At 40.0% G+C, this 13,181-nt stretch overlaps 2 protein-coding genes and 1 non-coding gene across 8 annotated transcripts in view; 1 reads left to right on the forward strand and 2 right to left on the reverse strand.

Moving 5' to 3' along the window:
* The window catches only part of ABCE1 (ATP binding cassette subfamily E member 1), a 31,012-nt gene extending 27,823 nt beyond the window's left edge, over positions 1 to 3,189 (reverse strand). Inside the window, exon 1 of one of the 2 annotated variants that reach the window (XM_055549787.1) lies at positions 3,052 to 3,189. The gene's annotated coding sequence lies outside the window, so the exon portion shown is untranslated. The remainder of the gene's footprint in view (positions 1 to 3,051) is intronic. The other variant, XM_055549788.1, reaches the window with a different exon arrangement.
* Positions 3,053 to 13,181, forward strand: part of ANAPC10 (anaphase promoting complex subunit 10) — an 85,465-nt gene continuing 75,336 nt past the window's right edge. Inside the window, exons 1-2 of one of the 5 annotated variants that reach the window (XM_055549790.1) lie at positions 3,053 to 3,395; positions 4,872 to 4,998. In XM_055549790.1, the coding sequence (XP_055405765.1) occupies positions 3,183 to 3,395; positions 4,872 to 4,998 (340 nt within the window). In that variant the 5' untranslated portion in view covers positions 3,053 to 3,182. Of the gene's footprint in view, positions 3,396 to 3,425; positions 3,705 to 3,762; positions 3,782 to 4,871; positions 4,999 to 13,181 lie in introns of those variants that run through there. The other 4 variants (XM_055549791.1, XM_055549789.1, XM_055549793.1 and 1 more) reach the window with 4 other exon arrangements.
* On the reverse strand, positions 5,775 to 5,881 carry LOC129630472 (U6 spliceosomal RNA). The gene has a single exon (XR_008703727.1). It is a non-coding gene; the product is annotated as a U6 spliceosomal RNA (small nuclear RNA).

The raw sequence follows: 13,181 nt of genomic DNA on the forward strand, positions 1-13,181 counted from the left end.
CATAGCTCAGTTGGTAAAGAAACTGCCTGCACTGCAGGACACCTCAGTTTGATTCCTGGATCGGGAAGATTCACTGGAGAAGGGATAGGCTACCCTCTCCAGTATTCTTGGGCTTCCCTTGTGGCTTGGCTGGTAAAGAATCCCTGCAATGAGGAAGACCTAGGTTAGATCCTTGGGTTGGAAAGATCCCCTGGAAAAGGAAAGGCAACCCACTCCAGTATTCTGGCCTAGAGAATTCCCCTTTTATAGTCCATGGGGTCACAAAGAGTCTGACACAACAATTTACTGTGTGTGTATACGCCTTTATGTGTTCTCTCTATATACATACACAGACAATATTTTTCCCTCACCAACTACAAAGTACTACATCATGAGTGCAGGAATTTTTGTTTGTTCATTTCAGTGGCTGGACCAGTGTCTATCACATAGTAGGAAAGCAAACATTTCTACTGAATGAAATGAGAAAATGAATTTAAATATAGTAAATAAATTTCCTACAGGTTATAACAACTTTAGGAGTCTTTGCAAGTTACCAATACATTATAGTGACAGTTAAACATTAAAGTATATTATTTTTAAAAATCACCCAAAATGAAACAAACATTGTACGTAACAGAGTTACATTAATGGATAGGTTTACTTTAACTCTTTATAACCTTTAGAAACTCATCTAAAGATCAGCATAAGAAAATAAGTGATTTACGAATTGCTACCAAAAAAGCTATCATTCTAGAAGAGAATTCCCAAGTGACTGAAGATTCTTCAGCTATTAAAAATAATAAAACTAGAGATCATACAAATTATGGTGGATGAGCATGATTAATTCCCCTTCAGGGGATGAATCTTCATTGATTTATCAATGAAACTGTTTACAATAAGGTTTATTTCTGCCAAACTACTAAATTGTTTCAACTGCAATTTCAAACCATTTAAAAACCAAATGACTGTACGAGATGATTTTTATAAAATAAAACATACTAGAGATGGTTAATAAGCTGATTTATATTTTAAAATGATAAATTATAATGCAGTTAAGAAAAATGAATACAGATTCTTTATAGAACTGTTCATTAACAGAGCAACGTGTAGACACTATTGTTAATTAAATTTCTATGTAAGTTTCAAGAATTGGGAAGAAGGATCCCCTCCTTTCTTTTTCAGCAAGAAAGATGGAGTACAGGAAAGCTTGCAGGGGAAGACTGTAGTTAACAGACTCCTAGGAACAAACAGGGATCTGAAGCTATCTCAAACCTGAAAACAAACTGTTGAAAACAGGTACTTGAACAATGACCTCCATCATCCTTCCAGCTGAGAGGAAAAAAGGAAGTGAGACATTTATAGAAAGCATTTGTAGTCTAAAGAAACTTAAGTCGAACAGTCGTGTCTGACTCTTTGCGATCCCATGGACTGTAGCCTACCAGGCTCCTCTCTCCATGAGATTTCCCAGGCAGGAGTACTGGAGTGAGTTGCCATGTCCTTCAGGGGATCTTCCTGATCCAGGGATTGAATCATCCGCTTTACCGTCTGAACCACCAGGGAAGCAAAGTCTTAACCACTCGACCACCAAAGAAGTCCCACGAAGTTTCCCCCGATAGCTCAGTTGGTAAAGGATCCACCTGCAAAGCAGGAGGCCCTGGTTCGATTCTTGGGTTGGGAAGATCTGCTAGAAAAGGGAAAAAGCTACCCACTTCAGTAATCTGGCCTCAAGAACCAGTCCATGGAGTCGGACAGGACTGAGCGAATTTTCACTTTGTAGTCTAAAACCAAAATTATTTTAATACCCTGTGAAAGCGTACGAAAACGAATGATGCTTATGTCATGTGAAATATTCTAAAATTATATGCTATTGCAGGTTATTAAATTTATAAAACGTGTCAGTCGGGAGTGGTGCACAACTCTGATTTCAGAGTCTTAAACTGAAGACAATTAGAAGAGACACTAAATTACTATCGCTTTATCCTTGCCCCAGCAAAATATTTTTTACAGGGGAAACAAGGATTTTAACTAAAATAAAAACAAACAACACTTTTTGGTTCAGATACAAGAGCCCTTGGTTAATACTGACAAAAATGAAGCATTATCGTCAAGAAGCTGGTATAGAATGCATATTCTCAGAACCAGGGCCAAAAGTACTGAGGGCTGCAAAAACAGATGCCACCAAAAAATAAATGCAGTTAGCAGTCCTGTGGAAGAGAAAGCACCCCTCCCCCCAATAAAACCCTGTACAGTGTTTTGACAGTTATTTCTCTCTCTTACCGATTTTACCGTAAAAAATAAGAAAAGCTGCTTAGGTAGTTTATGGGATGTGGGAATTGACTTTAGCCGTCGCGCCCAAGATGCAAGAACCACTTAAGGGGAAATAAAGGTACTTTCAGTAAAGACATAGAACCTGATCTCCAGGGGTTTAAAATACAATAACGGGGAAATCGGAGAAATCACCAAGTGTAAAAACTCTCACGAAATGCAAAACGCGTTCAACTGGAAGATTATTTGAGATCACCATGGTGACAGCAGAGTACAAGCTGCTGTGAGAAAAGTCCAGTGACATCTGGCCATCATTTCTGTAAAGACTGGGAGTGGACGAGGAGGATCCGACTCTTGGCGGTAAGATGCCGTGACTCATTCCACAATCCCCAAACCGCGAAGAAAAGGCTTCCCACCTGTGCCAGAAGAGCCGGGGCAGTAGGGGACGCTCTAAGTCATAAAGGCGGCTTTCACAGAGATTCAGTGCTAGGGGAGGCGCGGGGTGGAGGCGGCGGGGAGTGGACCACCGAGAGAATGGCACCTATATCCATTTCCATGTCCCTTGGCGGGGCTGCCGGACCACAGCGGCCGAGAGCCGGGTCAGCTGGAGGGAAAGCGCGAGGCGCCCCCGGCGCTCGGCGGCACCCGTGCTCCGGCGGTTCCAGCTGTCTCGTCCAAGCCGGCTGCCACGCGCCGCTGCCGCCGCCACCTGAGGCCTAACCAAAGGCTCTCGGAGAATGTCCCCACGGTGTTTAGACCGCGGCAGACTGCAGCTAAAGGCCAACCCCCTCCAGGCTATTCACGTACCTGGAGAAACAGATTCCCCTTGCGGAGGGGAACGCAGAGATCAAATCGGCGCTTGCTTTTCACTTCTCAGCCACACAGCGTGTTCCTGCGGCCACCGGCCAAAATGGCGGTGCCCAGCCGCCGCCTCACGCATGCCACAAGGACGTAATGCGCGTGCGCGCCAGGGCGCGCCAGGCGGAGCTGTGGAAAGAGGTAGGGAGAGGCGGCTGGGACTGACGTCATTGTACTGCGACCCCAGTGACATCTCTGGGGAAGCTAGGCGGGCCTGGGAAGCCGAGTGGGAGTGGCGCGGAGCTGCGGCGGATCCAGAAAAACTGAGTGGCGGCAAGCAGAGTCTGCAAGCTGTAAGTGCGTGGGCTTTCCCCGACGGGGAGAATGGTTCTAGCTTAAGCGAACACCTTCTCTTTTCCATTGTCAGTCTTCTTTTACGCCATTTCCTCAAGGCCCGTGGGTCAGAAATGGATCCTTAGAGGTTGCCCATTTTAGTACTTCTGACAGAGGTGTCAAGCAGAACCGACAGAGTCTGGACCAGACACTGCTCGCGGTGGCTTTCTCTCCTTGACCTTAGCTCCTGAACGGAATGGCCCGGAACCCATTCTTCTTCGAGCTCCGTGTTTTTTCCACTTGGTGGCGGCCAGTGCCAAGTTCGGCAGGTGAATTCTGCTCCAAAATAGAGATGGGCCTTTTGCGGCGACAGTTTGACATTTTTTGGACATTTGAAGATGTGACCGTAGGTTTAATTACCTCATCTTAGATCTTACTTAACTTGCAGGTGGGAATACTTTAGTTTATATCATCTTAGATCTTACTTAACTTGCAGGTGGGAATACTTTAGTTTATTATTGAACCTATCCATTCACCCATGTACTGATTCAGAAAACTGCTAATGGATCATTTGAGCCTCAGTGCTTTCCAGTCTGTAGTTCAGTGTCTGGTATTATTTAAAGAGTATCAAGTGTGAAGAGTTAGGGAACAACTGAGATCTGATAGGAGGTGGATATCAAGGGGACAGTGTGCAAACCTTCTGGGCCAGGTTCATAATAGCATCTAGGTATAACGATGTTTAGTAGTTGAAACTGCATTACTGAAGCAATTTTACATGTTGTTCACTATCCAGAGGGGTTTTTTTTTTCCCCTCCCCACATTTGGACACACTTACCAAGATTAACTAACAAAAGATGTGAAAGATGAAGTAAACTTGTGGTTTAGAATAGGCCCGTTACTCACTTCTAGACATTAAAGGCATTCTTCTGACTTTATGTTCTACGGTAAGAGCACATTTAATTGGAATTTTTGATAAGTAATGAGATGCGATTTTTCTCTGCATCACTTAATCACTTAATGGATTATTTAAGATGTAAACCAATATTTACATATTCCAGGATTAAGATTTCAGTCTGACTTTTTTAGAGAAAAAACTGCATTTGAATTGGAATTTTTGCTCATAGAAGTATAGAACTGCACAGCATTATAGAGTTACACATCAACCCCTTTGGCAGGAAACGGGAAAGCCCAGACCCCTCAAAAGTCTAGACTAGTTAAAGGCAAGAGTCAACTTGAGAGTTGACATCCTGATCCTATGGGGTTTTGACTACTATATTCTGCTGTTTTGCACAACTTGTAAGTCACAATATGTTACACTGTAGAAACAAAACTGAATTCTCAAGCCTTTGAAATTGCAGTGGTTATGTCAACTGCTCTTGAAAATAGATGGTTACTATCCAGGTTACATTCGTGATACACTGGCTGTTAAACTTTTACCATTTGTATAAAGATGCTCAGGTCCTGGTATAATGTGAATATTCTTTTTTTCTACATAGAGTATTTTTAAAATGACCACACCAAACAAGACACCTCCTGGTGCTGACCCTAAGCAGTTGGAAAGGACTGGAACAGTACGGGAAATTGGGTCACAAGCTGTTTGGTCACTCTCATCTTGTAAACCAGGTAAAACAAAACTGAAACTGTTTGTGTTAACTACTGAAAGTTTCCTTGTACACTGGACTGACTTTAATATTTGTTTTGTTTAGATGTGTGTGTGTGTGTGTGTATGTGAGTGACTCAGTCGTGTTTGACTCTTGGCGACCCTTAGCTCACCAGGCTTCTCTGTCCATGGAATTCTCCAGGCAAGAATACTGGAGTGGAGTGCTATTCCCTTCTCCAGGGCATCTTCCTAACCCAGGGATTGAACCCAGGTCTCCCACATTAAATGCAGAGTCTTTACCATCTCAGCCACCAGGGAAGCCCTTTGTTCAGAGGCTTTATTTTAATTTTAAAATCTAATTGGATTTTCATTTGTTATATATCTCTTCTTAATTGCTTTACTAGTATCCACTTCAGTTTAACTGCACATGTTATAAGGTCCCTTTATCCTCCCCTCTTTTTGCTATGATTCAGTTACTTGGTTGGCATTTTTTTGACTATTTCTCTGGATGGGATAAATGAATGATACATTTTCTGAGTGATTATAGATCCCCAAATAATTTTATTTTACTCTTGGTTGGGATAGAATTCTCTTTCTCTCTGTCCCCCCCCCCCCCCATGTGATAAAGAACATTTTTTTTCTATTTTGAGAAAGGTGTCACTTCAGACTTTGACTAGGATGAAGTTGGATTAATTCTCCCCATTTAATGTGTAGTATTCAAGCTAGAACTCACATCACCAGGGACTGAAAATTTCTTTATGGACTTAACACTGCATCCTTTTCCTGGACCTAAAGCAAAATAAATATGTAGTGCTTTACAAATTTGCGTGTCATCCTTACACAGGGGCCATGCTAATCTTCTGGCTATCATTCCAATTTTAGTATATGTGCTGTCAAAGCAAGCACCGGGATAGAATTCTTGAGTGGCTGTCCTTTTCTCAAAAAGTTGTGCATGCTAGTTTACCATTTCCTTTTTTATCGTGTTGCAGGTAAGACAGTGTATATCTGTCTGTCTTACTTGCTAAGTAACTTGTTCTTTCTTTCTTTCTATTGATTCTTAGAGTTCAAGACTTTTGCCAGGATACATGTGTATCTTTTCTCATCCATATAGCCTGTAATATGATAGGCATTTTCAATCTGTAGACTCAAGCTCAGAGAAAGTTTTTAGCTTAAGGAATTTAAACGATAATGTTATTGATTCAGTAGTCATTTTTCTCTCAGAAAGCTCGACTATTTACACATTAAGACTCCTGAAACCATCTTCCCAACCCAGCCTCTTCTGTTTCCTCTTAAGATTCTTTTCTCTCTTTTTATGAGTAATTTGAGGTATAATTTACTTAAGAAAAACTCACCCTTTTTGTATTTATAGTTATATGAATTTTAACAAAGCACATCACAAATCAAAGCACCATCACAATTAAATATAGATTATTTTCATCATTTAAAGAAATTTCCTCATGTCTCTTTGTAGTCAGTCTTTTGCCCTGTCCCAGACCACTGACAACTTGATCTGTTTTGTGTCTCTTTGGTTTTTACCTTTCTCAGAATGCCATATAAATGTAATCATATTTTATGTAGCTTTTGAGGTCTTAACATCTTTCACTTAGTATAGTATATTTGTGGTTGTTCCTTTAGGAGTTGGTTCCTTTTTATTGCTGATTACTATTCCACTGTATGGATGTATCACACTTTGTTACCTATTCACCGGTTAATGGACCTTTAGGTTTGTGGTAGTCAGCTTCCCAAATGGTACCAGTGATTCCTGTTTCCTGGTTTTCATGCCCCTCTGATGACCTCTCCCACATTGTGTCAGGGTTAGTCTCTGGAACCAGGAGAATATGGCAGATCGCAGTCTCAGTATGCAATTTTTGAGACTAGATCATAAAAGACATCATGGCTCTGCATGCTCTTGTTTGGATCACACCGTCTAGGGAAAACTAGCTCCTGTTTTGTGAGGAAACAAGGGGACCCGTGGAGAGGTTGATGGGGCAAGAGACATGGCCTTCTGACAATAGCCAGTGGAGGACTGGGGCCTCTTGGCAACAGTCATATGATTAAATCACCTTAGAATGGATTCTCCAGCCACTGGATAACCAAACTGGCCCCAAATTCCTATCTCATAGAAATTGTGAAGTAATGCATGTTTGGTGTTTCAAGGTGCTAAGTTAACTAAGATAAGGTTGCTTCCAATATTTGGTGATTATGGAGGAAGCTACCATAAGCATTCATGTACAGGTTTTTATGTAGACATATATTTTTATTTTTCTTGAGTAGATACTTAGGAGTAGAGTGACTGGGTTCATTTATTTTTATTTCTTTCTTTCCAGTCTATAACTTTTATTTCCTTCTCTTGTCTCATTGCATGAGCTAAGACTTTCAATATGATGTTACATAGAAGTGGCAAAAAGGGTTGTTGTTGTTTAGTCACAAGTTGTGTCTGACTCATTTTTTTTGCAATCCTATGGACTGTAGACCCCCTAGACTTCTCTGACCATGGGATTTTCCAGACAAGAATACTGGAGTTGCCATTTCTTTCTCCATGGGATCTACCCAACCCGGGGATTGGACCTGTGTCTCCTGCATTTAGAGGTGGACCTTTTACTGCTGAGCCACCTGGGAAGCCCCAAATGTGGTGTTAGCTGTTGTTTCTTGTGGATATATAAAGTTGAGGAAGTCCCCCTAATTTTGGTAGATGTGCTGATAGAGTTTTGCCTTGAATGAATGTTGAATTTGTGAAATGCTTTCTCAACATCTCTTAGTATGATAATATGGTTTTTCTCATTTAGCCTGTTGTTTTGATAGATGATATTAATTTTAAAACATTGAACCAACTTTGCATACATGGAATAAATTCCAGTTGATTATGGTGAATAATTTTTTTATACTTACATTCAATTTGCTAATATTTTCTTGTGAATTTTTGCATTTGTGTTCATGAGAGATAGTATTCTTTAATTTTCCTTTCTTGTAATGTCTTTGTCTGGTTTCGTTTTTAGAGTAATGCTACCATTAGGTAAACAGTCAGAAAGTATTCTCTCTGCTTCTATTTTCTGAAAGAAATTTTGGACACTTGGTATTATTTCTTCCTTAAATGTTAGACAGAAGTCACCAGTGAAACCATTTAGGCCTAGTGATTTCTTTAGAAGGTTATTAACTTTTGATTCAATTTTTATAATAGATACAGGCTTTATTCAGATTATCTGTTCCTCGTGTGAGTTTTGGTGGGTTGTGTCTTTCAAGGAATTGGTCCATTTTATTTATCAAGTTTGTGGGCTTGGAGCTCCTTATAATACTCTTTTATTACCCTTTTATCCATGGGATCAATAGTGATGGCTCCTCTTTTGTTTCTTATATTAGTAATTTATGTCTTCTTTCTTTTTTTCTTGTTTAGCCTGGTTAGAGGTTTATTGATTTTATTGACCTTTTCAAAGAACCAACTTTTCAGTATTGGTGATTTTTCTCTATTAATTTCCTGTTTTTAGTTTCATTGATTTTGATTTCTTTTCTGATTTTTATTATTTCTTTCTCCTGCTTATTTTGAATTTAATTTGCTCCTCTTTTTCTAGTTTTCTAAGGTGAACACTTAAGTTATTGACTTTAGAGCTTTCTTATTTTCTAATATATATATATATTTCATGCTATAAATGCAGTAAATTTCAGAAAGCACTGCTTTCTGTTATTGATTTTTAGTTTAATTTTGTTGTGGTCTGGGAGTACAATTTGTATGATTTCTATTTGTTTGAATGTTTTTGTGTGTGTTTTATAGCACAAAATGTGGTCCATTTTGGTTAATGTTACACATAAACTTGAGAATAACCATGCATTCTGCTGTCATTGGATGAAGCAATCTATAAATATCAAATTAATATAGCTGATTGATGGTGCTGGTTCAGTTCAGTCACACACTTACTGATTTTCTGCCTGATGGATAAAGGCTTAAGATTCAGAGTCTAAAATTCCTTTAGTGTCCTTGTTTTTGTCTCCCTTGTTATCTTTGAATTTCTCTAGAGACTCCTTATTGGAGAAGGAAATGGCAACCCACTTGAGTGTTCTTGCCTGGAGAATCCCAGAGACGGGGGAGCCTGGTGGGCTGCCGTCTGTGGGGTCGAACAGAGTCGGACACGACTGAAGCGACTTAGCAGCAGCAGCAGCAACAGAGACTCCTTAAATGGCATCTAAGCTTGCAGTTCTTTGAATTTAACCTACTGATACTATATTGGAGTCCTGTTGATATGGTGTTAAGTTATGGGGAGAATGGAAGTGTTCTATAATCCTGTGATTAGAGCTCAGTCTTTTAGTGGGCCTGTGTCCATGCCTGTGCCTTTGCAAGTGCTTCTCACCTTTTCTTACCCCACTTAGGTGAGACAGAAAGGCTAGAGGAGGATGGAGTCAGGTATTTTCCTTTCCTTGCGTCAGTTGTGCTATGCTTTGCTTAGTTGCTCAGTTGTGTCTGATTCTTTGCGACCCCATAGACTGAAGCTCTCCAGGCTCCTCTGTCCATGGGATTCTCCAGGCAAGAATACTGGAGTGGGTTGCCATGCCCTCCTGCAGGGGATCTTCCCAACCCAGGGATCAAACCCAGGTCTCCTGCATTGCAGGTGAATTCTTCACTGTCTGAGCCACCAGGGAAGCCCTCTGTGTCAGGCTCTGGTGAAAAAACAACAGCAACAAAAAACATATTGGTTAGGCTCTGTTTAAAGAGTTTTCCTTTAAGTCACCCTTTGTTACGGGAAAGAGAATGCTTTTGGTGTGATTCATAATGATTACCTTCCTCCTCTGTCTGCCTCCTGCAGAATTTCCTGGAGAATTTTCTCTGATCTTTACCATGAAGAGAACCTGGTGGGGCTTCTAGAGGTAAAATCCCTGAACATGTGGAACACTCTCTGAGGCTGGGCATCCAGCTGTTTTTACTCTCTCAAGCTAGCCTGTACTCAGTCTCCAGCAATTAGTCCACTAGTAATTACTCTTAAGTTTTCCCTGTTGTTCAGTTTTCCGACCAGTTGCTAACTCCAGTGATAGTTTCTGCTCCTGTTAAGATGTGATTCTCTGTTTTCTGTTTCTTCAGTTTTCTGAGTTGTGGTTTGCCTTGTGACCTCTATTGGACTTAAATAATTATTGGTTTTCAGTTCAGTTTAGTTCAGTCACTCAGTCGCGTCTGACTCTTTGCGACCCCATGGACTGCAGCACTCCAGGCTTCCCTGTCCATCACCAACTCCTGGAGCTTACTCAAATTCATGTCTGTCGAATCTGTGATGCCATCCAGCCATCTCATCCTCTGTCATCCCCTTCTCCTCCTGCCTTCAATCTTTCCCAGCATCAGGGTCTTTTCAAATGAATCAGCTCTTCGCATCAGGTGGCCAAAATATTGGAGTTTCAGCTTCAGCATCAGTCCTTCCAGTGAATATTCAGGACTGTTTTCCTTTGGGATTGACCGGTTGGATCTCCTTGCAGTCCAAGGGACTCTCCAGAGTCTTCTCCAACACCACAGTTCAAAAGCATCAATTCTTCGGCGCTCAGCTTTCTTCACAGTCCAACTCGCACATCCGTGCATGACCACTGGAAAAACCATAGCCTGGACTAGACAGACCCTTGTCGGCAATAGTGTCTCTGCTTTTTAGTATGCTGTCTAGGTTGGTTCTTCCAAGGAGCAGATGTCTTTTAATTTCATGGTTGCAGTCACCATCTGCAGTGATTTTTGAGCCCCCCAAAAATAGTCAGTCACTGTTTCCACTGTTTCCCCATCTATTGGCCATGAAGTGACCCAGCCATTTGTCATGATCTTAGCTTTTTTAATGTTGAATTTTTTGAATGTTCAGTTAATTCAGCTTTTTTATTTTTGTTGTTGTGAGAGTGAGAGTAACATTCTCCTTGCTCTTTACAAGTCAGGCTCTTTTTCCTTTTTCTTTTAAAATATGTATATCTTTTTATTTGAAGTGGATTTAATATGACATTTTTTTTAAAAAATCAAGTCTGACATTCTTTGTCTTATAACTGAGAGTGTTTAGATCATTTACGCCTAATATACCTATTGGTGAAATTAGATTTAAAACTACTGTCTTGAAATTGGGGGATTTGTCCTTTTTTTCCTCTCCTTTGTAACCTGATTTTGGATAAATTTAGTATTTTTTGTGACTCTTATCTTTCAACTGACTCATAAGTTATACCTCCTTTTTGAAATTTTCTGAGGGACTGCCTTAAGGATTTCACTATATATCTTTGTCACAGTTTACCTTCAAGTAATATACTACTGCAATAGATAAGGCATACAGATCCTTTATCAGTATACTTCCAATTTCTCTCTCCCATCCTTTACGCTATTTTGACATACATTTTATTTTTTGCATATTTAAAACCTTAGGATACATTGATGCTATTTTTGTTTTAAAAGGTCAGTTATGTTTTGGAGTGATTTAAAATCAAAACCTTTAACTTTTTCAATTTTTGGAACTTTTTATTTCTTTGAATAGATCCAGGTTTCTGTCTGGCATCATATTCTTCCTGCCTTAAGAACTTTCTTTACAGTTTTTATATTGCAGGTCTGCTAGCAATGTTTGGTTGAAAACATTTTCATTTTGCTTTTTATTACTGTGGTATATTTTCCTTGCATGAAATTCTAGGTTGGCATCTAGGTTATCTATCGTCTAGCATTCTAGGTTATCATCTCTATGTCTTAGAGATGATATTCTGTATCTTCTGGATTACATAGTTTCTGAAGAAAAGTCTGCTCTAGCCAATGTGGCTTTTTTCCCTCTGCCTTCTTTTAAGATTTTATCTTTAATATTTAGCAGTAAAGATATGAAGTGTGTGTATGTGTTTAATCCTGCTTGAGATTCATTGAGATTCTTGGATCTTCTGGTTTGATGTCCTGCATTATTTTGAAAATTCACTGCCATTATTTCTTCTAGTTTTTCTTTTGCCCCATCCTCATCTTTCTGGGAATCCAATTATACATATGCTTCTTGTTGTTGCTGTTCAGTTACTCAGTTGTATCCAACTCTTTACAGCCCCATGGATTGCGGCTCACCAGGCTTCACTGTCCTTCACTACCTCCCAGAGTTAGCTCAAACTCATGTCCATTGAGTCGATGATGCCATCCAACCATCTCATCTTCTGTCGCCCCCTTCTTCTGCCCTCAAATCTTTCCCAGCATCGGAGTCTTTTTCAGTGACTTGGCTTTTCACGTCAGGTGACCAAAGTATTGGAGCTTTAGCTTCACCATCAGTCCTTCCAATAAATATTCAGGGTTGATTTCCTTTAGGATTGACTAGTTTGATCTCCTTGCTGTCCAAGGGACTCTCAAGAGTCTTCTCCAGCACCACAGTTCGAAAGCATCAACTTTTTGGTGCTCAGCCTTCTTTATGGTCCAACTCTTACATCCGTGCATGACTACTGGAAAAAAACATAGTTTGATTAGACGGGACCTTTGTTGGCAAAGTGATGTCTCTACTTTTTAAGATGCTATCTAGGTTTATCATAGGTTTTCTTCCAAGGAGCAAGCATCTTTTAATTTCATGGCTGCAGTCACCATCCACAGTGGTTTTGGAGCCTAAGAAAATAAAGTCTATCACTGATTCCATTGTTTCCCCATCTGTTTGCCATGAAGTGATGGGACTGGATGCCATGATCTTAGTTTTTTTGAATGTTGAGTTTTAAAGCAGCAGAGCATTTAAATTTGGTAACCATTTGGTATTTGTCCCTTTGCTTTAGGTGCTCTATTTATTTCCCCTTTTTTTCCTCTTAGTGTTTTGCTTTGGGTTTTTTAATTGGTCTAGCTTCAAGTCTACTACTTCTTTCTTTGGCTTTATTGAATCTACTAATGATTCTAAGGAATCTTTCATCTTTGCTATGTTTTTTATTTATGGATTTTTCATTTGACCCTTAAAGGAGTTTTTCCTATGTTGAAATTCCCTGTTTTCTTTTTTCATCTACCTTTCCCCCTAAATTCTTTAACATATTAATCATAGCTATTTAAAGTCCCTGTTTGTTAATTTAAACATCTGGTTCATCTCTGAGTCTATTTCTAGTGATTGCTTTATCTTTTGATAATATTTGTTTCTCTTGTTTGTTTGTGTGTCGTAAACGTGCTCTGCTAAGTCATGTCCAACCTCGGTGGTGTCTGATTCTTTGTGACCCTATGGACCATAGCCTGCCAGGCTACGCTGTCCATGGGATTCTCCAGGCAAGAATACTGAAGTGGATTGCTGTG

The sequence above is a fragment of the Bubalus kerabau genome, chromosome 16, assembly GCF_029407905.1.
Source record: "Bubalus kerabau isolate K-KA32 ecotype Philippines breed swamp buffalo chromosome 16, PCC_UOA_SB_1v2, whole genome shotgun sequence".
In the NCBI taxonomy this organism is placed as follows: domain Eukaryota; kingdom Metazoa; phylum Chordata; class Mammalia; order Artiodactyla; family Bovidae; genus Bubalus; species Bubalus kerabau.